The 24,694-nt window shown below is 42.5% G+C and overlaps 1 protein-coding gene across 2 annotated transcripts in view; it reads left to right on the top strand.

Annotated features, from left to right (window-relative positions):
* cgnb (cingulin b) overlaps window positions 1-24,694 on the top strand; it is a 133,716-nt gene that overhangs the window by 88,915 nt on the left and 20,107 nt on the right. For both annotated transcript variants that reach the window (XM_072283329.1, XM_072283339.1), the window contains exons 12-17: window positions 417-623; window positions 2,921-3,025; window positions 4,523-4,675; window positions 5,689-5,859; window positions 8,311-8,472; window positions 17,294-17,383. In XM_072283329.1, coding sequence (XP_072139430.1) covers window positions 417-623; window positions 2,921-3,025; window positions 4,523-4,675; window positions 5,689-5,859; window positions 8,311-8,472; window positions 17,294-17,383 — 888 coding nt within the window. The remainder of the gene's footprint in view (window positions 1-416; window positions 624-2,920; window positions 3,026-4,522; window positions 4,676-5,688; window positions 5,860-8,310; window positions 8,473-17,293; window positions 17,384-24,694) is intronic.

Genomic DNA, 24,694 nt, shown 5'->3' with positions numbered 1-24,694 from the left:
CCCTGAATTGTGGCAGAGCCTAGTGGTGTTGAAGGTCCGCAGTAAGTGGGCAACATGGTAGCGTAGCAGTTAGCACAATGTTATTATAGTTCGGGGTGTTGGAGTTCAAATTTGATGCTGTCTATAAGGTGTAGGTACAACTTCCCCTTGAATGAGAGGGTTTTTTCCAGGTGCTCCAATTTCCTCCCACAATTCAAAGACATACCGGTTAGTAGGTTAATTAGTTTTGTAAATTGTCCTGTGATTAGGTTAGTGTTAATTTGGTGGGTTGCTGGGCTGCACGTATCATTGGGTTGGAAGGACCTGTTATCTCTACATAAAATGTATCTATTCAATCCAATTCCAGTCACTGAAACAGCTGTTCACAATCAAAACTTCCAAGTTTGAAAGTATTTTGTTTTCTTTTGATCTTGCAGGAGAAAATAAACCTAGTAAATGAAAAGGGAGTTACAGAACAGGCGAAGATAGCAGCCGATTCTACTCTGAAACAATTGAGGCAGGATAATGAGGACCTGAAGAGGAAGATTTCTCAGATGGACTTCCAAATGGGAGAATGCAAGGACATGCTTGAAGAATTTCGGTGCTCTGAATCAAGGTTGAAAGACAAAATAGCCAGGCTTGAGGTAATTAAACAGCAAAAGGTTTTCTAATTTAATAGGTTCAAATAGTTCAATTTAATATCAGAGTATGTATACAGTGTACAACCTGAAATTATCACTATTCACAGACATCCACGAAACAAGAAACCCCACAGAATGAATGATAGGAACATCAGAACCCCGAAATTCTACTCTACCCCCCCCCAACAAGCAGCAGCAGAAACATTGACCCTCTCTCACTTGCAGAAGTACTGACACCCCTGCACTCCCCCACCACCATGCAATCTAAAGCAAAAGACCCCAAAGAGATCTTGATTGTTGTGTGATGTTGACACCAGTGGTAAACATGGGACTTATTTTCTGTCCTTTATTGACCCCTAAGAAGATGTGATTAGTTGTTACCATCTTTAACTACTGCAGTGCTTGTGGTGGGGATGTTGTGCTATTGGGTTAGGAGTAGTTGGATTTTAACAGTGATAACATGTTTCATGTCTGGTAGTGAGTGATTTGAAAGAGCACCTGCAAGTGGTATGTTTCCATGCCCTATTGCACTTGTCCCCCATATGGTGGAATTAGTAGGACTGAGAGACATTGACTTTGAAATTGCCTCAATGCATTCAGTAGATGTTATGCTATTGCTATGGAGGGCCAGTACAGAGGTGGTAACTATCTCAGGTAGTGAATTATTCACCAGTCAAGCGAGTTGATTTTACCTTGAACGTGTTGAGATTCTCAATATTTTGGAGTTGCACAGAGGCAGAAGGTAATTTTTCCAAGATGATATTGACTGTACCTTACAGCTGTGGAAAAGCTTTAGAGAATCGGGATGTTGACTTGCTCACCACTAGATGAAAAAGTTACTTTTCCCATATGTCTGTCCTGTGAAATATTGTATTGGCCAGTGAGGCTTTCCCCTATTCTTCATGCTACTTGCTTCACCAGTTTACCAGTGTAACACTCTGTTTCCATCGGCTGTGTAAGTCTAGGGAAGACACCCTCCAGCCCCACCAAACGTAGGAGATTGAAGCATAAGGTCCCCAATTCCCCCTGTTCGTGTGGATGCTGCGTGATTTGTTACTGTTACAAATGCTATGCTGATCTTTTAATCCACTCTAAGATCAATCTAACCCTTTCCTCCTATGTAGCCCTCCATCTTTCTATCACCTATGTACCTGTCTAAGAGTTCCTTAAATGTTCCTAATGCATCTGCCTCTACCACCACCCCCAGCAGTGTGTTCCATGCACTCACCACGCTCTATTTTTTTTTTTTTTTTTTTTAGCTTATCTTTCAACAAACTTATTTTTTAGAAAAATTCCCCCTATACAATCACTTTAAAATTAAGCCCCCTCATTAATCATTTCCACCCCTGGGAAAAAGTATCTGGCTGTCCACTCAATCTGTGCCTCTTTTCATCTTGTACACCCCTATCATGTCATCTCTCATCAGTTGATGTTTTGGACTGAGACTCTTTATCAAGGCTGGGAAGGTAGGGGAAAGAAGACAAAATAAGAAGGTGTGGGGGGAGTGGGGAGAAGAAAGAGTACAAGCTGGCAGGTGATAGGTCAGACCAGGTGAGGTAGGATGAAGTAGGTTGCTGGGATTTGATAGGTAGATTTTTTTCCCCATGAGAATTTTGAAAATTCAGTAAGTTCTCCATTAACCTGGTTGAGTCCCTTTTGTCTCCCTCTGTGCTGACAAAACTAGCCAAACTTAGCTGTTGGCTAAAATTTCCATTCTTGGCGATGTTAATGTAAGTCTTCTCTGCAACCTTTCCAGTGCAATCACATCATTTCTATAAATGTTGGTGTCGTCCTTGAATGGCTTGGCCCTAGATGAAGGTTTTATGGCTGTGATTTGGATGGAGGTTTTAAACTGGAGGTTGATTGGTTTTTATTGGGTACGGATACAAAGAGATCCAGAAATGAGGTTACATATGACTAATACGTGGGGGCATAATTTTAAGGTGTTTGGAGGAAAATATAGAGGGGATGTCAGAGGTAAGTTCTTTACTGAGTTTGGTAAGTGCATAGAACATAATGGTAGAGGCAGATATACTAGGGGTATTTAAATGACTCAGATGACTGATAGAAAAATGGAGGACTTCATAGGAGGAAGTGTGAGATAAATCTTAGAGTAGGTCAAAAGGTTGGCATATGGGCCAAAGGACGTGTACTGTGCTTTAGTATTCTATGTTCTAAGGTGGGCAAATGACTTAACTCAGTTCGGCTATTATCTATTTGAATAACCAGATAACTTCAGAGGTTTTGAATGGCTGCTACTGATAAGTATCCAAATAAAGTTAGTACCCTGCCTGTTTTAGGTGGAGCGAAAGCAGATGGAAGAGTCTCTGGGAGAAGTCACTGACCAGGAACAGGAAGCAGCTGTGGCAAAGAGAGTGTTGGAAAACCGTCTGGAAGAAACACAGGTATAGCATTGTCTGTCTCTGAATCCATAACATACTCTAATGCTTTGTTAACTGTGCCTCGTTGAGAAGCACGTTCAACTTGGGCTGCATGTCACATTGCTGGTCTATTTTCTTAAAATTCCGAACAAAACAACTGGCATTACAGTACTGAGGGAGCACTGCACTGTCAGAGGTGCTGCTCAGATGAGGCATTCATCCAATGTCCTTGTCTCCCTCAAGTGGATGTAAAATAATCCACAGCACTGTTCTGACGGAGAGCCAGGGAAGAGTTCCTGAATATCCTGGACCCAAGGTTTATCCCTCAACTGAGATTATAAAAGCTCATGTGGTCATCTTGACATTACTGTTAGCTCGTGCAGACAGTTGTTTTCCGATGACTACGTATCATAATACTTGGCTGGGCATCCAGATTGAAACATGGAAAGAATTTTTGTAAATGCTTTTTTCTGAATGCAAAACATTTATTGGAATATTTTAACTTGAGTTTAAAAGAAATAGGCTTTTTTTTTGTCACATTTACGTCGAAACATGCAGTGTAATGTGTCATTTGCATATATCAGATTAGCAAGGATTGTGCTCGGCAGACTGCAAGTGTCATTATGCTTCCAGCGCCAACATAGCATGCCCACAAGTCATTAACCCTAAACCATACATCTTTGGAATGTGGGAGGAAATCTACATGGTCACAGGGAGAATGAACAACTCCTTATAAATAGCAGTGGGAATTGATCCTGATCTCTCAGCTGGTGCTGTAAAGCGTTGCACTAATCGTTGTGCTACCATGCAGTGAAGATAACTAGTTAACCTTTAGCATATCATTCACAGCAGAGAACCTCCGAACTACTTTGTTAGCAATTAATAGTAGATGAGATATGGTGAGTCTCATAAACCATGTCCCCAGGCACCACTTCTGTTGCATTGCAAAAAGTCAACACTGACAGATGCCCTACTGAAGCTGCTGCACCATTCCAGGTATCTGGCAGCAATGGATTTTGTAACACTCCAGTGGTAGTAGATGGATAATAAATCAGCCATGAAGGAATGGAGGAGCAGACTTGATGGGCCAAATATCCTAATTCTGCTCCTATGTCTTATGATCTAAACCAAAAGAGCTGGTCATTGACTTCAGGAATGGGGGCAGCCCACATATTCCTGTCTACCTCAATGGTGCTGAGGTTGAGAGCTTCAAGTTCCTAGAGTCAATTGCCTGTGGAGGTACAACTATGTAGATGCTTCAGCCAAGAAAGCTCACCAATGTCTTTACTTCCTCAAGTGGTTAAAGAAATTTGGCCAAATTCTGTTCCTTTGTCCCACTAATGGATTCCATTTTTTTTCCAGACCATGATTTTAAATAAAAGGTTCAGTTGCATCCGGAATATTCTATTCACTGGATTTTGTACATTCGAGTATTCATTGCTGAGCTTGCTTTGTTAGCATGAGGGAGAAGCGTCCTGCTACCTTTTTTCATTTTCTTTTCCCCGCCTTTGCAATAAACAGCGGAACCTGAGCAGAATGACCCAAGACTACCAAGAGTTGAACGAGCGTTTCCAAGATGAGTTGAGGCAGAAGGAGCAGCTCAAGAAAGCAAAGAGTGAACTGGAAGAACAAAAAAGGCTTCAGGAAAAAATGGTCGAAAAGCTCCAGAAAGAGGTACAAAGAAGAAAAGGGGAACAAATTCTGCAAAAAGGCACTCTTGCTTTGTCCTCTGCTCGAACGCTTACATTGATCCCACTGGTTAACCTTTGGGTAATTGCACGTTTGCATTGAGAATGACAGCAAAAAGATTAACATAGATAGTTAACCTAAGCAGGGGTGCTTACACCCAAGTGTCACACAAATCATTTTAAAGGTCAATGAGACAGCAACATAGAACATCACAGCACACAGATCCTTCAGCCCACGATGTTGTGTCAAACTTTTAACCTATTTCAAGATCAATCTAATCCTTTCCTCCTAAGTAGCCCTCATTTTTTTTTTTCCTATCATTCATATGCCTATCTTGGAGTTTCTTAAATGACCCTGATGTATCTGCCTCTGCCACCACCATTGCAGGGTGATTCACACACCCAATGCTCTCTGTGGGGAAGAAAGTGTAAGAAAAAACTATTTATTTGTGACATCCCACGCCCATATTTTCCTTCAATCACCTTAAAATTATGCTCTCTGGTGTTAACTATCTCCACCCTGCGCTACCTACTCAATCTATGCCTCTTATCATCTTGTACACCTCTATCAAGTTACCTCTCATCCATCCTCTTATCTCTAAAGTAAGATGTCCTAACTTGTTTTATCCTCTCTAATTCATCCAGCATCCTAATAAATCTCTGCACCCTTTCTAAAACTTTCACAGCTTTCATATGAGGTGACCAGAACAGAACACAATATTTCAAGTCTTAAACACTCTTATCACTTGCGCGGCAAAATACATTCTGCTTTTGAACTCTTTATACCTCTACTTTTTCAGAATCTTCTTACCAGAAACCTTGAGTCCTCAGGCTTCCCAGACCTTCTGTAACTAGAAACACATTTTTCCTTATCTTAGTAGTTTAGAGGAATTCCACTAAATTTTCTCTTGAGATTTTCTTGGTTGACCAGAAGTTGTTCCCCTGATGTAGCCAGGTTGTTCCAATAACTCGTGATCCTTTTGATTTTTCCCATCGTAGATAGAAGTCATCTCTGAGCAGTCGGGAAGTTCAGTCGTTAAGCTGCAGTCTCAGTTGGAGGAGCATCGAGATAAGTCACGTCGCGAGTTACTTGAGCACCAGAGACAAGGGAAGGAGAAGACGCTGGAACTGGAAAAGGCAAATATGACCATCAAAAGACTACAAGATGAGGTACAAGCCACCTCTTGCCTTTCCTTATAAGTACAAGCCAGGTTTGCTCTCGGCTGCAGGCCGCCTTCCATCTTTGCTCGTGAGCCCGTTTCCCTATAAGACATACTAGTGCCGAGGATTCCCTGAATGTGGATATAAATGAATCTCAATAAAATTTGTGGTCAGCAACCAATGTGGCTGAAGACCAGCATTGTTTACATACTGTCCGTTCAAAGCCAGGCATGATCATTTTAAAGAGTCTGATAGGATTTGTTTTTGAAAATTTATGTAGAACTGTTATCTTGCTGAAGAGCCTACACAGCAAAACACATTAGTAGTTAAGCTATTCTGATATGAGAAGCAGCCTAGCACAACATGAAAGGCTGAATCTAACAATGTCATGCTAACTTAGGAGCAAAAGTCAAATGTAGCTACCAGAAATCTGTTGTCAAAATAGCTGATGTTGGAAACATTCAACTGATTAGGCAGCACCTGTGGAAAGATAAACAGTTGAAGTTTCTGGTCTGTACACTACATCAGGGTACCAAAAATGACAGTATTCCAAGAGAATTTGGAAATCAAGGAATACATTTGTGGGGATTTTCAGCATATTCTAGGGAACTGATTTGGAATCACAGTAGCATAGTGGTTAGTGTAACTCTTAACGCCAGCAACCAGGGTTTAATTCCCACTCCTTGTACATTCTCCTCATGACCACATAGGTTTCCTCTGGGTGCTCTGGTTTTCTTCCACATTCCAAAGACTGTGGGTCATAGGTTAATTAGTCATATGGATGTAGTGTCTTATTGAGCTGAAAGGTCCTGTTGTGATGCTGTATCTCTAAATAAAAACCCAGGAAGGACTTTTGATGAAATTGGTAGCCTGAAATGATCCATTATATTTGAAGTAGTGATCAGTTTCTACCACTAGATGGTAACAGAGTTATCATATGGCATAACATTTATCTTGTATCTTGTTCACAGCACACATCCCAAGAGTTTCACGGTAAACAAATGGGTGGTGTGATAATGTAGAAAAACAAGACACTGAAATAAATACAGTAAAACCTGGAAAAATTCAACAACTTAGGCAACATCTGCAATGAGGGTAAATCAAAATTAACATTTTGAGAGAATAAAGATTGGGTTTATTTGTCATACGTACATCTAGACAAACAGTTGTTTGTTTCAATGACCACTATAATCCGAGGATGTGCTGGGGGCAGCCCTGCAAGTGTTGCTATGCTTCCGGCGCCAACATAGAATGCCCACAACTCACTAACCCTAATGTGTACATTTTTGCAATGTGGGAGGAAACCAGAGCACCTGGAGCAAACCCATGCACTCACTGGGAAAATGTACAAACTCCTTACAGGCAGTGGCGGGAATTGAACCTTGATCGGTGGCGCTGTAAAGCGTTACACCAACTGCTATGCGACCATGCCTTGCCTAGTTCATCTGTCAAAGATATCAAACACCTGTGATCTTCAGACTGGACTGACAGTCTGTTTCTATTCTCTATAAACTCTACCCAAATCCCAGCTCTCACAAGGTCTGTTCAATCAACACTGGCCCGCACTCAGTCATGACTTTAGAATATTCCCATCCCGTCTTCAGGTCCCTCCGTGCCCTAATCTCTTATTTAATCAAAGGGCTGACAGAAATGTCAAACTTTTGCTCCTCTTGATCATTCCACTGTTGTCAGCCAAGCCTTCAACTACTGAGACTGTAAACTTTGGAATTCCCTCTCAGAACTTCTTTGCCCCCGTTTTTCTCCACTAAGGTGCTCCTTAAAACTTGCCTCTTTAGCATTACATAGTCATTTACATTGTCAAAACATTAACTGTTTATTCCCCTCCATGGGTGCTGCCTGCCTTCCTGAGTTTCCCCATTATTTCGTACGGTACTACCTTTTTAACCAGTTTTTTTTGGTCACTTAGAACTTTTGAGTTCTCCTAAAGGAAAATAAAGAAATACAATAGAATTTCTGAAAAACTATGCATAAAGACTGACAGGCAGCTAATGTTCCAAAGAAGACAAGCTGTGCAAGTAACAAAAAAACAGAACATACAAGTTGTAGGGTCCTTGAAAGTGAGTACAGGTTGTGTAATCAGTTCAAAGTTGTGGCAAATGAAGTTATTCATGATGGTTCAGAAGCCTAGGGTAGGGTAATAACTGTTCTTAACTTGGTGGTGTGGGACCTAAAGCTCCTGAACCTCCTGCCCGATGGTAGTAGTGAGAAGAGAGCATGGCCTGGATGGTGAGGTTCTTTGAAACTGAATGCTGCTTTCTTGTGGCAGCACTCCATATAAATGTGCTCACTTGTTGGGGAAAGATTTACCTGGGATGGGCTTGGCTACCTCCTTGTAAATCTTATTTCCAGTTTCCTTTTGTGAGGTAAAGCTTTGATGCAGTTTCAGTTTTTGCTGTTAATTACATTGCACAATGAAAGGTGCTGTATTTATCCTTCCAGATTGGCCATTTGAAACAGGAGTTGCAACAGAGCAACGCTGAAAAGGAGAGTGCGCTGCTGGATAAAGATGTGCTGGGACAGAAGGTGCAGCACTTGGAACAGGAAATGGATACCAAGCGAAAGACCCAGGATGACAAGTCCAGGCTGGCAAAAGTACTGGAGGTCAGTTGCTTGTGTATTTATACAAGGAGGCCATTTGATCCACCCCTGCTCCCTATTATTTTCCAGTAATCCAATAGCCTTTTCTGTCCACACACCTACCAAGTGCCCCTTTAATTCCTTTGCAATTTCAGAGAGGGTTTCTAGCAGCCATTAACTGGTGCATCACTATCTGGTACGGAGTGGACAATGCACAGGATCAGAAAAATCTGCAAAGGGTTGTATACGCTGCCAGTTCCATCATGGGCACCAGCCTCCCTAGCCTTGAGGACACCATCGAAAGGTGTTGCCTCAAAAAGGCAGTATCCATCATTAAGGACTTCCATCACCCAGGACATGCCCTCTTCTCATTGCTACCATCAAGGAGACGTACAGGAGCCTGAAGACACTGTGTTTTAGCTTATTCCCATCCACCATCAGTTTGCTGAACAGTCCATGAATACTACCTCACTATTTTAGTTTTGTTTTTGCACTAATCTCTTATTGTAAAAATTTATGTATTGGAGTGTACTGCTACCACAAAACATCAAATTTCATAGCATATGTCAGTGATAATAAACCTGATTCTGATTCTACCAGCCTGCAAGTCTTTAGTATGTGGAAAGAAACAGGAGCTCCAGGAAAAGAGACACAGTCACAAGCAGAAGGTGCAAAGTCTATATACAGACAACACCCAGAATCAGAATTGAGCCTGGGTTCCTGCAGCCGTTAAAGAGCAGCACTGACCTGCCACCTTTGACATTGTTCAAACAGAATATTGCAACCACTCACCTGGGTTTCAGATCCATAACATCTGTCATCGGCAAATCCAATGAATGTTGTCCGGAGCAACGCACAGTCTGCTGGAGGAGCTTCGTGTGCCAAGCAGCGTCTGTAGGGAGGGAGGAATTGTTGAAGTTTCTGATGGAGACCTTGTGTTGAAGCTGAAAATTGAGGAAGAGTGGTAAGATAGGAGCCCTGGGTGATTAGTGGACTGAGGATTGATGAAAGATGATGCGGTAGTTGAGCTAAGTGGGTGAGTGGGAAGGGAAAAAGAGTGAAGTTGGGAAACGGGCTGCTGGATGATCTCAGCAGGTGGACAGAGAGGTGAAGGACGTTGAAGATGGAGATGGCTGCTGAATATTTCACTGGTCCCAGACAAGATTGGCAGCTATCATCTGATCTTTCTAGGAAAGCATGTTAATTCTTTGTAGTCTTTGAGATGTTTGCAGGGAGCTGTGTTAGACCATAGACATATGAGCAGAATTAGGCTAATTTACCCATCAGGTCTGCTCCGGTCTTCCATCGTGGCTGATTATTCTCCCTCTGAATCACATCCTCTGCCATCTCCCTGTAACCTTTGACACTCACTAATCAAGTACCTATCAACCTCTGCTTTAAATATACCCCTTCTAGAACTAGGAGATCATTGTCAAAATATTTGCTACTGGTTTATTATTGTCACATGTACCAAGATACAGTGAAAAGCTTATCTTGCATTATGTTCATTCAGATCAAATCATTACAGTCCATTGAGCTAAAACAAATCAAATCAAGTTTAACTATCGTTCAAACCATACCTAGATGCAGCTGAATGAGACAGTGTTCCTCTGGGGCCAATGTGCAAAACATTCAAAACGGCAAGAAACATAATTCAAAATAGAGAACAAAGGAAGCATATTCACTCAAAAAAAAAACCACACAGTCCAAGACCCTGACCGACAATGACCAACAATTGATGGTCTAGTCTCCCGGCAGCGTGCAGACGCACGCAATTCAGCCTGTCATTCCACCAAGGTAAAACAATAATGCAGAACAAAGTATAAAAGCAACTGAAAAGGTGCAATACAGGGAGATGAGGAGAAATTTTGTTTACTGAATCAAATGAGAATTTATACATGCAGAACATCAAACTGTCAGGGCATCTTCAGAGGTGATAGCAACTTACAGCCCTCACAAGGAAGAATTTATCCAAGTTGAGTGGGACGGTATTGCTGTACAATATTATGTTGTAATATCAATACCTTATTCCCTCCACCACCTACAATTCAGAAGGACAAGTGGAAAAAGGGAACAGCTTCACTTGCAGAATCCTTCCCAATGCACTTACACTCCTGACTTGGAAGTGAATTACCACTTGCTCCAAATCCTGGAATCCCCTTCCAACAGCATTGTGTGAGTACGTTCGCCAGAAGGACTTCAGTAGTTTAATCTGACAGTTTATCACCATCTCCTCATAGTCAATAAGGGGGAAGTAATAAACACTGGTTTGGTAGACTTGATGGTTGTAGAGGGTTGGAAAATTGCAAATGTCACTCCACCCTTTAAGAAGGGAGGAAGGCAGAAGAAAGAAAATTATAAGCCAATTAGCCTGACCAGTGGTTCGGAAGGTGTTGGAGTCCATTATTAAAGATGAAGTTTTGGGGTACGTGGAAGCACATGATAAAATAAGGCAAAGCCAGCATGGTTTCCTTAAGGGGAAATTTTGCCTGACAAATCTGTTGGAATTCTTTGAGGAAATAGCAGGTAGGATAGACAAAAGAGAATCAGTGGAAGTTGTGTACTTGGATTTTCAGATAGCCTTTGAAGATGCCGCACATGAGACTGCTTAACCAGATAAGAGTCCATGCTATTACAGGACAAGTACTAGCATGGATAGAAGATTGGCTGACTGGCAGGAGGTAAAGAGTGAGAATAAAGGAAGCCTTCTCTGGTTGGCTGCCAGTGACTAATTCGCAGATGTCGGTGTTTCTAAACGGAGAAGATTCAAAAACCGGAGGTGCAGAGTGACTTGCGGGTCCTTGAGCAGGATTTCCTAAAGGTTAACCTGCAGGTTGAGATGTTGGTAAGGAAGGCAAATGCAATGTTAGCATTCATTTCGAGGGGACAAGGATATAGGACAAGAATGTAATGGTGAGGCTTTAATAAGGTGTTGGTCAGGCTGTACTTGGAGTATTGTGGACAGTTTTGTGCCCCTTAATCTAAGAAAATAATATGTTGGTAATGGAGAGGGTGCAGAGGAGGTTCACAATGATTCCAGAAATGAAGGGGTTAACCTATGAGCATTTGATAGCACTAGGCCTGTACTTAATGGAGTTTAGAAGAATGAGGGAGGGGGTGGAACCTCTTTGAAACTTACTGAATATTGAAAGGCTTAGACAGTGAACATGGGAGTCTAGGACCAGAAGGTACAGATGTGAGGAGAAATTTCTTGAATTAATCTGTGGAATTCGTTGCCACAGATGGCTGTGGAGGCTAAGTACATTTAAAGCAGAGGTTGGTAAGTTCTTGATTAGTCAGGAAGTTAAAGGTTATGAGGAGAAGGCAGGAGAATGGGGTTGAGGGGGATCCTAATTCAACCATGATGGAGCAGGCTTGATGGGTCGAGTGGCTTAATTCTGCTCCGATATCTTGTGATACCCAGATTACAAACATTAACTAATGAAGAACCCAATTAGCAGGATGTCTGGTCATTACTACATTGTTGTCTGTTGGAGCTTGCTGTGTCTCCTTGCCTACATCATCGCAGCAGAGATTACATTTCAAAGCATTTCCTTGTCTGCAATGTACTTAGGGGTAATACATTATTATTATGAAGGACTATAAGCAATAATTAACTCTTCTTGCCTTTCCTCCACTGAGAACATCTTCCAAAGGTGCTGCCTCAAGAAGGACCCTTCTATTTCGGGATTTGCCCTTTTCTTGTTACTACCATTGGGGAGGAGGTACAGGAGCCTGAAGACTCACAGTCATCAATTCAGAAACAGCTTCTTCACCACCACCATCAGGTTTCTGAATGGTCCATGAGCTGACTGAGCTGCCTGTTACGCCGCTTCCACTTAGGGCAGCAATGAAGGTCCTCCATCTCCGGTGTTCAGGGCTTCCTTCATCATGTCAGTAGCCTCCTTTCGGTTTTCCTGCAAGTCCTGGGTGGAGGCTTGGGAATACCATTGCATTCAGATGTTGTAGGATTCTTCATTGCTGTTTCCGTAACAGTTTTGTTTTACCAGTCAGGGTTGTTAGCCCTGAGCTAAACCCCTGAACCTGGAGGGTCGATGGACCATTCTTGGTCTGTCCTCTACCGTTTGACCTGTTTGATATGGGTTACCCTACCAAGAGCCAAATGTTGACATTAGCCAACATAGTTCTCTGGGTCATTGAGGCATGCAAGCCTCCAAACCACAACAAGTTTGTGGTCTGCTTCGAGGGGTCCATGAGTACTGCCTCATTATTCCCTCTTTTGTACTATTTATTTATTTTGAAATAGTAATCTTATTCTTTGCACTGTAATGCTGTCACAAAAGAGGTCACATCATATAAGACAGTAATAATAAACCTGATTCTGGGTTCAGTTTTATTGAAACCTCAAAGTTCAGAGTAAAATATATTTGCAGAGTACTACATCCCTGAGGGTTTTTTCCTGTGGGCATACTTGGCAAATCTATAGAACAGTAATGGTAAACAGGATCGATGGGTAACAAACTGTGCAAATGCAAGTATAAATAGTGAGCATGAAATAGTGCCTATAGAAAGTATTCACCCCCTTTGGAAGCTTTTATGTTTTATTGTAAAACCCCTTTTTATGGGTGTCCGTAGAAACATGGCTGGTTAGCCCCTCGCTAACAAGCCAATGGACTCAGCAGTGAGAAAGCCACCTTTCTTGAACTCCATGCGTCTTGGGTCAATATGACTTGAGTCCCACCGGTCCAGGAGAGCCGGGATGTTTTGGCCATCCACGCCCCTAAGCTGAGTGAGTACTGTGTAAATGCTGCCCACTTGCAATTACCTGTCGGCAAGAAATAACAGATCATACACCACATACAATTATAAAGAAAGTATATTTACAAATTTCAGCTTTATCGAACAGTTAGTAGGAAAAGAAAATAAAAAGGGTCCATTACAGTTAACCCTGTCTATGTGTGCACTTAAGTTAGAGCTCATCTTGATTGTTGTTAACTCGGGCACTGGACCCATGATCTGCGTGAAAGCACACACCACCTTCTGAATGTCATTCAAAATCATTTCATGTAGATGTGCTCAATGGTTGGGAGGGTTTTACCCGTGATGTATTGGGCTGAATCCACTTCCTTTTGCAGGATTTTCTGCTTAAAGGCATTAGTATTCCCATAACAGGCCGTAATGCAGCCAGTCAGCACACTTTCCACCACATATCTATAGAAGTTTGCCAAGGATTTTGATGACATGTCAAACCTCTGCAGACTCCTGAAGAAGTAGAGGCACTGTCGTGCTTTCTTTGCAATTATATTTATATGGTGGGTCCAGAACAGGTTCTTTCAGATCATGACCCCCAGGAATTTAAAGTTTCTGACCCTCTCTACCTCTGATCCTCCAATGATTACTGGCTCTTGGACCTCTGGTTTCCCTCTCCTGTAAGGTACTATCAGTTCCTTGGTTTTATTGACATTGAGTAAGAGGTTGTTGTTATTACACCACTCTGCCAAATTTTCATTCTTCCTCTTGTATGCTGATTCATCACCACCTTTAATACAGCACACAACAGTTGAGTCATCAGCAAATTTGTATATAGTGTTGGAGCTGTACTTGGCCACAACCATCATCTTATGTATTGACCCCCCCCACCCCCAGCTTTATCACTTGCATATCGTGGCTACCATGTGTATTACCTGTAAGATACATGGCTGCAATTTTGCCAAGTGTATTTCAGCATCATTTCCCAAACATCTGCCCCCAGCAACTTTGAAGATCAAGAAGATAAGCAACTATGGAAAATGCTGTTACCTGCAAGTTTCGCTCCAAGTCACACGTAGAACAGTTGAGCACAGGAACAGGCCTCTTGGCCTGTAATGTTGTGCCAATCCAATTAAATTACTAATCAAATGGGTAACCTAAGTAATTCCCATTGCCTGCACAATGACCATATCCTTCCATTTTCCAGACATTCATGTGCCTATCTAAATGTTTCTTAAAAGTTATGTGGACTTTGCAGTAAGGCAAGGGTTAAAGACAACATCCAGGTGAGGATGACTGTGGGGGTGTGTAATCAAACCCAGACAAGGGAGCTATTTGAAGTAAGACAGCTGGAGCCAACCTTGCTTACCGCAGACAGATATGTGAGAATGACACTGTAATTAACCTAGATCAGCATAGTTTCCCTGTACACAGTACAGGGTGGCTGCAAGTAAGGAACTCAAACATGCCCAATTTACCAAATAATCAGTATCAATAATTGATGAGCCAACTCTGTATTAAAATAGCAGTTTTCTGTCCTGGCTTCACAACAGTGTGGCTGATGAACCACACTGTTCTTGTGCACAACTGAAATAAAAATATGTTTGAATTGTAAGAGTGTGTTTCATCTGGGCCCAGTTATTTTAGTTATTAGATTATGAGGACACACAGCCCTCTTTTATTGTCATTTAGTAATGCAATGCATTAAGAAATGATACAATGTTCCTCCAGTGTGATATCACAGAAATGCAAGACAGACCAAGACTGAAAAACTGACAGAAACCACATAATTATAACATATAGTTACAACAGTGCAAGCAATACTGTAATTTGAAAGAAGAACAGACCATGGGCACGGTAAAAAATGTCTCAAAGTCTCTCGAAAGTCCCATCATCTCACGCATACGGTAGAAGGAAGAAAACTCTCCCTCCCATGAGCTTCCAGCGCCGCAAACTTGCTGATGCAGCATCCTGGAAGCACCTGACCACAGTCCGACTCTCAGTCCATCCGAAAACTTCGAGCCTCTGACCAGCCCTCCGACACCAAGCACCATCTCTGCCGGGCGCTTCGACCCCAGCTCCAGCCGCCAGCAACAGGCAAAGCCAAGGATTTGGGGCCTTCCCCTCCAGAGATTCTCGATCACACAGTAGCAGCGGCAGCGAACCGGGCATTTCAGAAGTTTCCCCAGATGTTCCTCTGTGCTTCTCACGTCCATCTCCATCAAATCAGGATTGTGCACAGCCCCTATTTAACAAATACGATATCATTTCACCGGAGAGGCCGCATGCATTGTGTCACGCTGCCATCTTCTCCTCAGTGATGACAGTCACACAAGCACAGCTTGGTTTAAATCCCAGGACTTTAACTCAACAGCACTGTTGGAGCGAGCACCTTCACTAAACACACTGCTGTGGTCTAGACTAAAATGAAGCGGTGTTAAATTATAGTCCCTTGAGCCTGCTCCGTCATTCTGATCTTGGGCTTAAAGTTACTTTACTATGGATCTCAAAAACCCTAATCTACTTTATGTTGAACATGTTCAATGGTTCAGCCTCCACAATTTTTAAAGGTGCATGTAACAAAGATTTACAACCCTTTGAAAGAACTCATTTCTTGTCGTTATTTTGTATGCGTAACCATTCTTCATTCTGAAACTAAATTCCTGAATATTGATTCTCCCACAGGAAGTAACATCCCCTCACCATTTCCCCTGTCAAACACCCCTTAGATTACATGAGGTCCAGGGTGAGTTAGACCATTGGATACAAAATTGACTTGGTGGAAGGAGTCAGACAGTAATGGTGAAGGTTACTCTTCAGTCTGGAGGCCTATTACCAGTGGTGTGCCACAGGAATCTATGCTGAGTCTCCTGTTGTTCATCATGTGCATTAACAATTTGGATGGGAATGTAGGTGGCATGACTAGTAAGTTTGCAGATGACACTAAAATTGTTGGTGTAGCAGACAGTGAGGAAGGTTATGGCATACAAAACTGAATTCGCACAATGCAAAAGGATTCATTTTGGGAAGTTAAACTAGGTAGGACATGCACAGCAAATGGCGGGACCCTAAAGGGTGTTGTAGAGCGGAGGGACCTAGGGTACTAGTAGATAGTTCTCTGAAAGTGTCAACGTAAATAGACAAAAGGGCATATAGCATGCTTATCTTCATTGGACAGCATCAAGTACAAGAGGTGGGATGTCATTTTGCAGCTATGCAAGACATTGGTGAGACTGCATCTGGACTATTGTATTCTTTCCTGGTCACCATACTTTAGGGAGGATGTAATTAAACTAGGGAGTGTGCAGAAAAGGTTCATGAGGATCTTCCCTGCTCTGGAAGGTTTGAATTATAAGGAGACACAGTTAAGGTGTGACTGTTTTTCCTGGAATTGAAGGTGACTAATGTGTAGCCTTTTTAGACCTTAATGAGTCATAAGGAACATAAGTAATGGTAAATGGTCAATGTCTTTTACCCAAGGAAGTGAAGTCTTGTACTAGAGGATGTAAGTTTGTGAGAGGGGAAAGATTTAAAGGGGATGTGAGGGCAACTTTTTTCCACAACGAGGCTGGAGGAAGTTGCCAGAGGATGTTTTAATGTTCAAAAGACCATTAGGACAGATACATGAACCCAACTGTTTTTTATGCCATGGACCCCTACCATTTACAAAAGGGTCTGTGGACCCCAGGCTGGGAACCCCTGGTTTACAGGGGTATGAGTCAAGTGCAAGAAAATGAGACTAGGTGAGGAAGACAGATTGATTGGCATGAATATTGAGCCGAAAGGCCTGTTTTGCATGCTGTTTTAAACATGAAATCAATAAAAATGCATTATATCAGACAATGTGAGTGCAGCTATTTTGACTTATTCCTGTATTCTGCTGCCCTACCTCCAAACAGAATAATTCTTGCTCACGTAGTTATGGGTGGAAGAGAGATTCCTGCATTTTTAAAAACCTTCGTGAAGATGAGTGGGTAGTGGGGGTTGGCAGAGAACATGCCAACCCCCTACCACCCACTAGACAGGCAAGTTGGTCTGCATATTGCACCAGTTTTGTGTCTCTTGATGACCATGCTCGAGGGTGAGTTCTGCAGGAAACTTGTTTGTAACTCTGCTTCTCTCCCTTTGCTTTCAGGATAAAGTCAAGCGCCTAGAGCTGGAACTGGAAGAAGAGAAGAACAGTGTTGACCTTTCAGCTGAGCGAATCAACAGGAGTAGAGAACAGGTAGAGGAGGAGATTTCAAATGTCTCTGACAGCCTCGTTGCACTACACGAACAATAAAACTCTTACTTGATTGCACTTTGACCAGATCACACTTGGACTCTATAAAGAAGTTCTTAGAAAAATTTCTTTATCTCATCTTGGAACTCTTTCCACTTAACCAAGGTTGATGTCGTAATTTACTCCGAATGGTTTTGCTTCTGGCCTCTCCCATCTCTTCACCTTCACTCTTGGCTCTTTTCAGAGGCATAATGTCTTGTGCTTCAAATTAATTGAAATTCAAAACACTACAAATGTTGGAAATCGTGGAAAGAGAACACAGTTGAGATCGCAGGCAGCATCTGTGGTTCATGTTTAAGGTCAAAAACACTTCACTGGGCACCCTAAAATTACCTTATGACTTCCTCAATGTGAAATGATTGTACCGTTTCTCTGTTTGTTGCAACCTGACCTGCTTTTGTTGCACTTTTTGTGTACCTCCTTACAGCCACCAGCCCCTGCTTTACTAATCAGGTGTGGCTTTAATTTGAATTCTCATCCTGCCCGACTCTTTCCAGGGCGCTGAGCTTACTTGCTTCAGACCCAGCTGAGTTCATCTGATTCCGTAATCACACCTGGGACCTCCCCTGTCATTCATTTTCAATTGCTTGAAGAAAAATTGAACTTTGTACTGTGGTTAACAGGTTATTATTTCCTATGCTTGTAATTTTGCACTGGATTTGCCTCCCTCTGACTGCCTTGCAAGATGTTCCCAATGTAATGTGCACTCAAGTTTAAAAACAAAGTGGCATTCACTTACTAAACTTTGAAAGGTTTGGACGTACTGTCAAAATGTTTCTAGTGCTCGATAATGTGGCCAACACCAGCTGGCATCCTATGACATCACAGGTATGTTGAATCCTGATCAAATCCCAGGGCTATAGCATGTCATAGATCCAGTCAGCACCAAAACAGGCCCTGTGGCACACCAGGTGTGTGTCAGTTGTCAGTACCAAAATGGGCTCTTCAGCACATTCTGTGTCGGCTGCGAGTGCCTAAACAGGCTTATCAGCACATCAAGTGTGTGTCAGCCGTCAGCACCAAAACAGATCCTTTGGCACACCAAATCTGTGTCAGCCATCATACCAAAATAGGCTCTTCAGCACACCAGCCAAACTTGGAAGTTGCTGTAGCCGCGAGGAAGTAGACATGCCACCGTATCAGAGGAAAGAGTACATCGTAAGCCGATGGCAATGCTTGTTGGAATTGTACAAGAGGTATCAGTTTAGTGAAGATGACCTATTTTCTATGCCTCCTTCTGCCTGCACCGTGCTGAAAAATCTGTTTTGTTTGTAGAGTGATACATCACCAAAGTGGGTCCTTCAGCCCATGCTGATTCGAACATTATCGTACCCTACACCATTTTATCTCTTCTACACACACTCACACTCTCTCACTCTAATCACCCTAAAACTGTTCTCAAGTGAAGGAAATTCAGCATGTCTCTCATGGCTCGCCAATTTTCTTTTTAAAGATGCACCATAGAATGTATCCTATCTGGACACATCACAGCTTGGTAAAGCAATTGCTATACCCAAGACTGCAAGTAACAGCCAAGAGTTGCGAACACAGCCCAGCCCATTATACAAATCAGTCTTCCCTCTATTGCCTCTAACTATACTTCCCACTGCCTCAGGAAAGCAGCATGGACCCATCGTACGTTAAAGGGAGGAATTCTTCATCTCCCAGTCTTTCTCATCAAGTCCCTTGCAGCTTATTGTCTAACTGCACTGTACTTTCTCTGTAACTGTAACACTGTATTCTGTAGTCTGTTTTCTTTGTATTACCTCAATGTGATTATGTATGTCATGATCTGTCTGGATGGCTTTCACTATCTTGGTACTTGTGAATGATAATAAATCAATTGTACACTTTACCATTATAGGTTCTGCTACTCACCTACACACAGAGGTCAATTTACAGTGGCCAGTTAACCATCCTTGAGGAAACACCTGAAGGAAGCATACAGACTCCACACAGACAGTTCCTAAAGTCGTGATTGAACTGCAGCTGTGAGGGTCATTGTGTTGTCCATTTATTAACTTTGTATACTCAGAAGCCAGTTTATTAGGTACAGGAGTGAAACTGGGGTGGTCTTCCGCTGTAGCCCATTCACTTCAAGGTTCGACACGTGCATTCAGAGATGCTCGTCTATACACCATGGTTGTAACACGTGGTCATTTGAGTTGCTGTGTATGTTTGTGTGTGTGTGTGTGTGTGTGTATATATATGTGTGTGTGTGTGTCTCTATGCATTGAGATTCATCCATATAAATGGTGAAATAAGCCTACAGTAACTGTGGGTCTCAAGTTGAAAATGCTCCTTTTTTTTCCCCCTAGCATGTTAACCTCCACCTGTAGTCATAATGAAACCATTGAAAGTTTTGTTATGCGTACTGAACAAGCAAAGGCGAGCCAAAGTTCATTATGCATACTTGTGTGCTGTTACCTGGAATAGGAACGTTGGCTTCTGAGGAAAAGCTTGTCAGGCTTGTATCTGCTGCACTTACAGTGGGGGGGAGGGAATTTATTGAAATGTCGAAGATCTTGCAGAGTATTGATAGGGTGGATATGGTGACTATTTCCTAGTGTGGGAACATCTAGAACAAGGGGATTACCCACTTAAGACCAAGGTGAGTCTATTTTCATTTTCTGAAGGTCATCAACCTTCAAAGCCCTATTCTAAAAGGATGGTGGAAGCTGTGTTTGAATAGTTTGAGGCAGGAGGAGATAATTTCTTAATAAACAATAGGATGAAAGATTGCCTGAGCAAGGCAGGCATGTAGAGTTGAAACTGCAATTGGATCATTTGTGATTTCATTGAATTTCAGCACAAATTAGAGAGACCCAGAGATCTGCTCCTAATTTGCAAACTTGTCTGTTTACAGGGGAACATGAAGTATTGAGTCATAGAGAACTACAGCACCACAACAGATCCTTCAGCCCTTCCAATCCATGGCAATCTGTTATTCTGTCCAATCGCATCTACCTGCACCTAGGCCATAACCCTCCTTTCCCCCCTCACCCATGTAGCTATCCAAACTTCTCTCAAATGTTATAATTGAACCCACATCTGTCTTCAACACTTGTACCTCCCCCTTAAATATTTCACTTCCAAGTTTTTTTTTAAACAGAGTGGTGAGTGTGTGGAATACCCTACCATGGGTGCTAGTGGAGACGGATACATTAGGAGCATTTAAGAAACACTTGGATGATCAAAAATTGAGGGCTGTGTAGGAAGGAAGGGTTAGATTTATTTAGAGGGCAGGTTAAAAGATTGGCACAACATTGTAGGCCAAATTGCCTGAACTGTATTGTTATGTTTTATGACATCTAGTCTCACCTATGCTGAGAGAGGAAAGCCTGTATGCATTCACCCTATCTATACCCCTCATAGTTTTGTATACCTCTACAAGATCTCCTCTCATTCTCCTGCGCTCCAGGAAATAAAGTCGTAACCAATTCAACCTTTCCCTTTCACTCGAGTCCTCAAATCCTGGCAACATTCTTGTGAATATTAAAGCATCAAGTCCCCCCATGTGTTTAATCCACTATTTAATAGGTGACAACACCTCTGCCACAATTATTCTCAACACTGGTGCCCCACAAGGTTGTGTCCTTGGGGCCCTCCCGACACACTCATCGCTGTGTGGCCAGATTCATTTCTAACTCCATCTACAAGATTTTCAGATGATACCACTTTAGTAGGCTGTATCTCAAATAACAATGAGTTGGAGTACAGGAAAGAGGTAGAGAGCCTAGTGACATGGTGTCATGACAACAATCTCTTCTTCGAAGTTAACAAAACAAAAAAAGCTGGTCATTGACTTCAGGAAGGGGACAAAGTACATGCTTCTGTTTACAACAATGTTGAACTTGAGAGCTTCAAGTTCCTAGGAATAAGCCTCACCAATAACCTGTCCTACAGCAACAGGTCTAGCAACCACCTAGACACCATGGCAAGGGAACTCACCAGCACCTCTGCTTCCTCAGGAAGATAAAGAAATTTAACATGCCTGTTTTGCCCCTCACAAATTTTTATTGATGCACCATAGAAGGTACCCTATCCAGATTCATCATAGTGTGGTATGGTAACTGCTGCGCCTAAGACAGCAGGAAATTAAAGAGTTGTGGACACATCTCAGCACACCATGGAAGTCAGCCTTCCCTCCATGGACTCCATCTACACGTCTCACTGCCTCAGTCAAGCAGCCAGCATAATCAGAGACCCCTTGCAATCTGGGCTTTCTGTCGCATCCCCACCCCCTTCCATTTGGGCAGGAGATACAAAAGCCTGAGTGTGCATGCCACCAAGCATAACAACAGCTTCTAGCTCACCGTTATAAGAGTCTTATAGTCTCTTAGTGATTCTTGACCTCACAATCTACCTTGTTATAACCATCCTTGTTATTGTCTACCTGCACTGCATTGTCTCTGGAACTGGAACACTTCATTCAGCATTTGCACTTGAACTGCCTCAATGACTGTAAGGCATGGGAGTCTGCTCCACCATTCCATCATGGCTGATTTATTTTTCTCCCTCAGCCCCATTCTCCCCATGACCTAATCAAGAACCTATCAAACTCCTCTTTAAATATACCCAATAAACACAGCCATCTGTGGCAGTGAAGTCAACAGATTCACCACCCTTTGGCTAAAGAAATTCCTCCACATCTTACTTCTAAAGGGACATCTGAGGCTGTATCCTCTGGTCCTAGACTTTCATACGACTGGAACCATCCTCTCCACATCCGCTCTATCTTGGCCTTTCAAAATTCAATAGGTTTCAATGAGATTTCCGCCACCCCACCCTCATCCCTGTTCCTTTAAACTCCAGCAAATACAGGCCCAGAGCCATTGAACACTACTCATGCTTTCATAAACTTCCTCTGGACTCTCTCCAAAGCTGACACATCTATCCTTAAATATGGGGCCCAAAACTGCTAACAGTGTGGCCTTATAAAGCCTCAGCATTGTACCCTTGCTTTTATATTCAGGTTTTCTCAAAACGAATGCTTTCTTGATACTGGCACAACCTACAAGTTAACCTTTAGGGAATCCTGCACAAGGAATCCCAAGTCCCTCTGCACCTTTGATTTCTTTCCACATTTAGAATGTAGTCTGCATTTTTATTCTTCCTCATAAAGTGCATGACCATACATTATAGTAATGAATAGATCTGTATGAACAATATGAAAGACTGGTTTTTCACTATGCTGATACAAATAACAATAACAAATCAATTTAGCAATTTACCAATAAGATCATGGCTGATGGTTCAGTCTGATACTACTCTGCTGCATCAATTCCGTATCCTTTGAGACCTAAAAGTCAAATGCTCACCAATGTAATAGGGAGGTACCTGGCGTGTACAGCTAAAAGCTACTTCAAAGTGATGATGTTCAAAATCACAAAATATGGAATTAAACTACAGAGAGCTAAACAGATCACTATTGCATAGAAACAGTTCTGCTGGACTTAGTAACTAAGCTACACATGAAGGCCAGGAGCTGGACTTGGTTGTCAGAGGCCATTTGAGGCACATGCCATTGGGAGCATTTAATAGGTAGTGGGAGCCCATCCCCACTGTGCCCCCCCCCCCCAAACTACAACAACCTCAACAAACTACTACTCATGGAGAAGGGGCAAAGGCAGGTTACTGGTGCCTTGAAACCAGTCACTTCAGGCAGATGGGGCTCATCAGCCTGGTTGGCAAGTCATCTAAGAAAATAAAAACTCTGATCTCAAACCTCCGCTGTCTTGTGTCTATACCCACTCATGGGGAGGGCCTCAGGAGTAAACACTGAGGGAAAAATTCAGAGCTGGACTCCCTAAGGCAGTCCTACCATGGTTGAGATTAATGCTGACTGGCGTTTCCTGTGCCTCTGCTGCTGCCAAACTGTATTTGTTTCTACCGTTCCTTCGGGTTCATTAGATTGCGGAGAGGGGGAACTTGCTACATTGGCAACTGCCCTAGCTTGCATATCTAGACAGCTAGGACACAACATCCATGGTTGACCCTGACCAACAGAAGCTTCAATTTCATAGAAGTATCCAGTTCTTTTGCTGCTTAGCATTTTAACTGTTTGCTTCAACCACTCCCTGTAATTCTATATTCCCAGTGTTTAAAAAAAAATCTGTTCAGTTCAAGATGATCTTCATAGGTATGCAAATGTCATGGGATACATGCTGCATCACAAACATAACAAACAATTTAACATAATGGCTCTCTTACTGATTCTCTTGTATCGATAGTGTCTAGTTATGCTCATTCCCTCAAGTGGAAACATTATCTATTTCATTGAAATCTTTCCTAATTCTTACAAACCTCTCTTGGGTCCCAAGGGGAAAGAAGTCCCAGCACGTTCATCCTTTCTTAAAGAAAACTGTTTCCATTGGCAGAGGGCCATGGATTTAGAATCTGAATCTGGTTTAATATCACCGATATATGTCATGTAATTTGTTGTTTTGTAGTGTAATACATAATTTTAAAACTATAAATTAAATACACACAGATACACACACACATAACCCCCCATTGATCAGGGTTGACCATGGGTGTTGCGCCCTATGCAAGCCGGGGCAGTTCGATTATAGAGAACAAGCTGTTGCCCGTGCAGCAGGTTTTCCCTGTCCACACAGCTGATGAGTCCAAAGGATCAGCAGAGACCAATATATTTTGGCATCAGTGGCATCGCAGGAGTTGATAGTCAGCATTGAACTCAACGTAGGACAGCCTTGAGGACTCCAGCTCTAGATTTTTCCCTCAGTATTTACTCCAAAGTCTTCCCCATGAGAGGGTACAGCTGCAAGGCAGCGGATGTGTGAGATCAGAGTTTTCCCTCTGGATGAGCTGACAAGCCCCATCTGCCTGAAGCGACTGGTTTTATGGCGCCAGTAACCTGCTTCTGCCACTTCTCCTATCAATAGAAACAGTTCAGCTGGGCTTAGTAGCTAAGCTACACGTGAAGGCCGGGAGCTGGACGTGCTTGTCAGAGGCTGTTTGAGAAGAACTTTGATAAGTACTTTAAAAATGATTATGTGGAAGAACCTGGAGAATTTCTCTAATCGCATCTTTCTGTGAGGGTGGCACCGATATCACAGGGCGATTGGGCTTCTTAAACTGAAGTACTGGATGGTTCTGAGCTTAAGGTTCCTTAAGTTTGTTATAGCCAGGGATGGTAATGGGGCAGGCTCCCACTACCTATTAAATGCTCCCAATAGCGTGCAACTCAACTAGCATCTAACAACCAAGTCCAGCTCCTGGCCTTCATGT

This window comes from Mobula birostris, chromosome 2 (assembly GCF_030028105.1).
Source record: "Mobula birostris isolate sMobBir1 chromosome 2, sMobBir1.hap1, whole genome shotgun sequence".
NCBI classification, from domain to species: Eukaryota; Metazoa; Chordata; class Chondrichthyes; order Myliobatiformes; family Myliobatidae; genus Mobula; species Mobula birostris.
The sequence above is the reverse complement of the archived record's forward strand: the minus strand, read 5'-3'. Positions and strand labels throughout refer to the sequence as shown.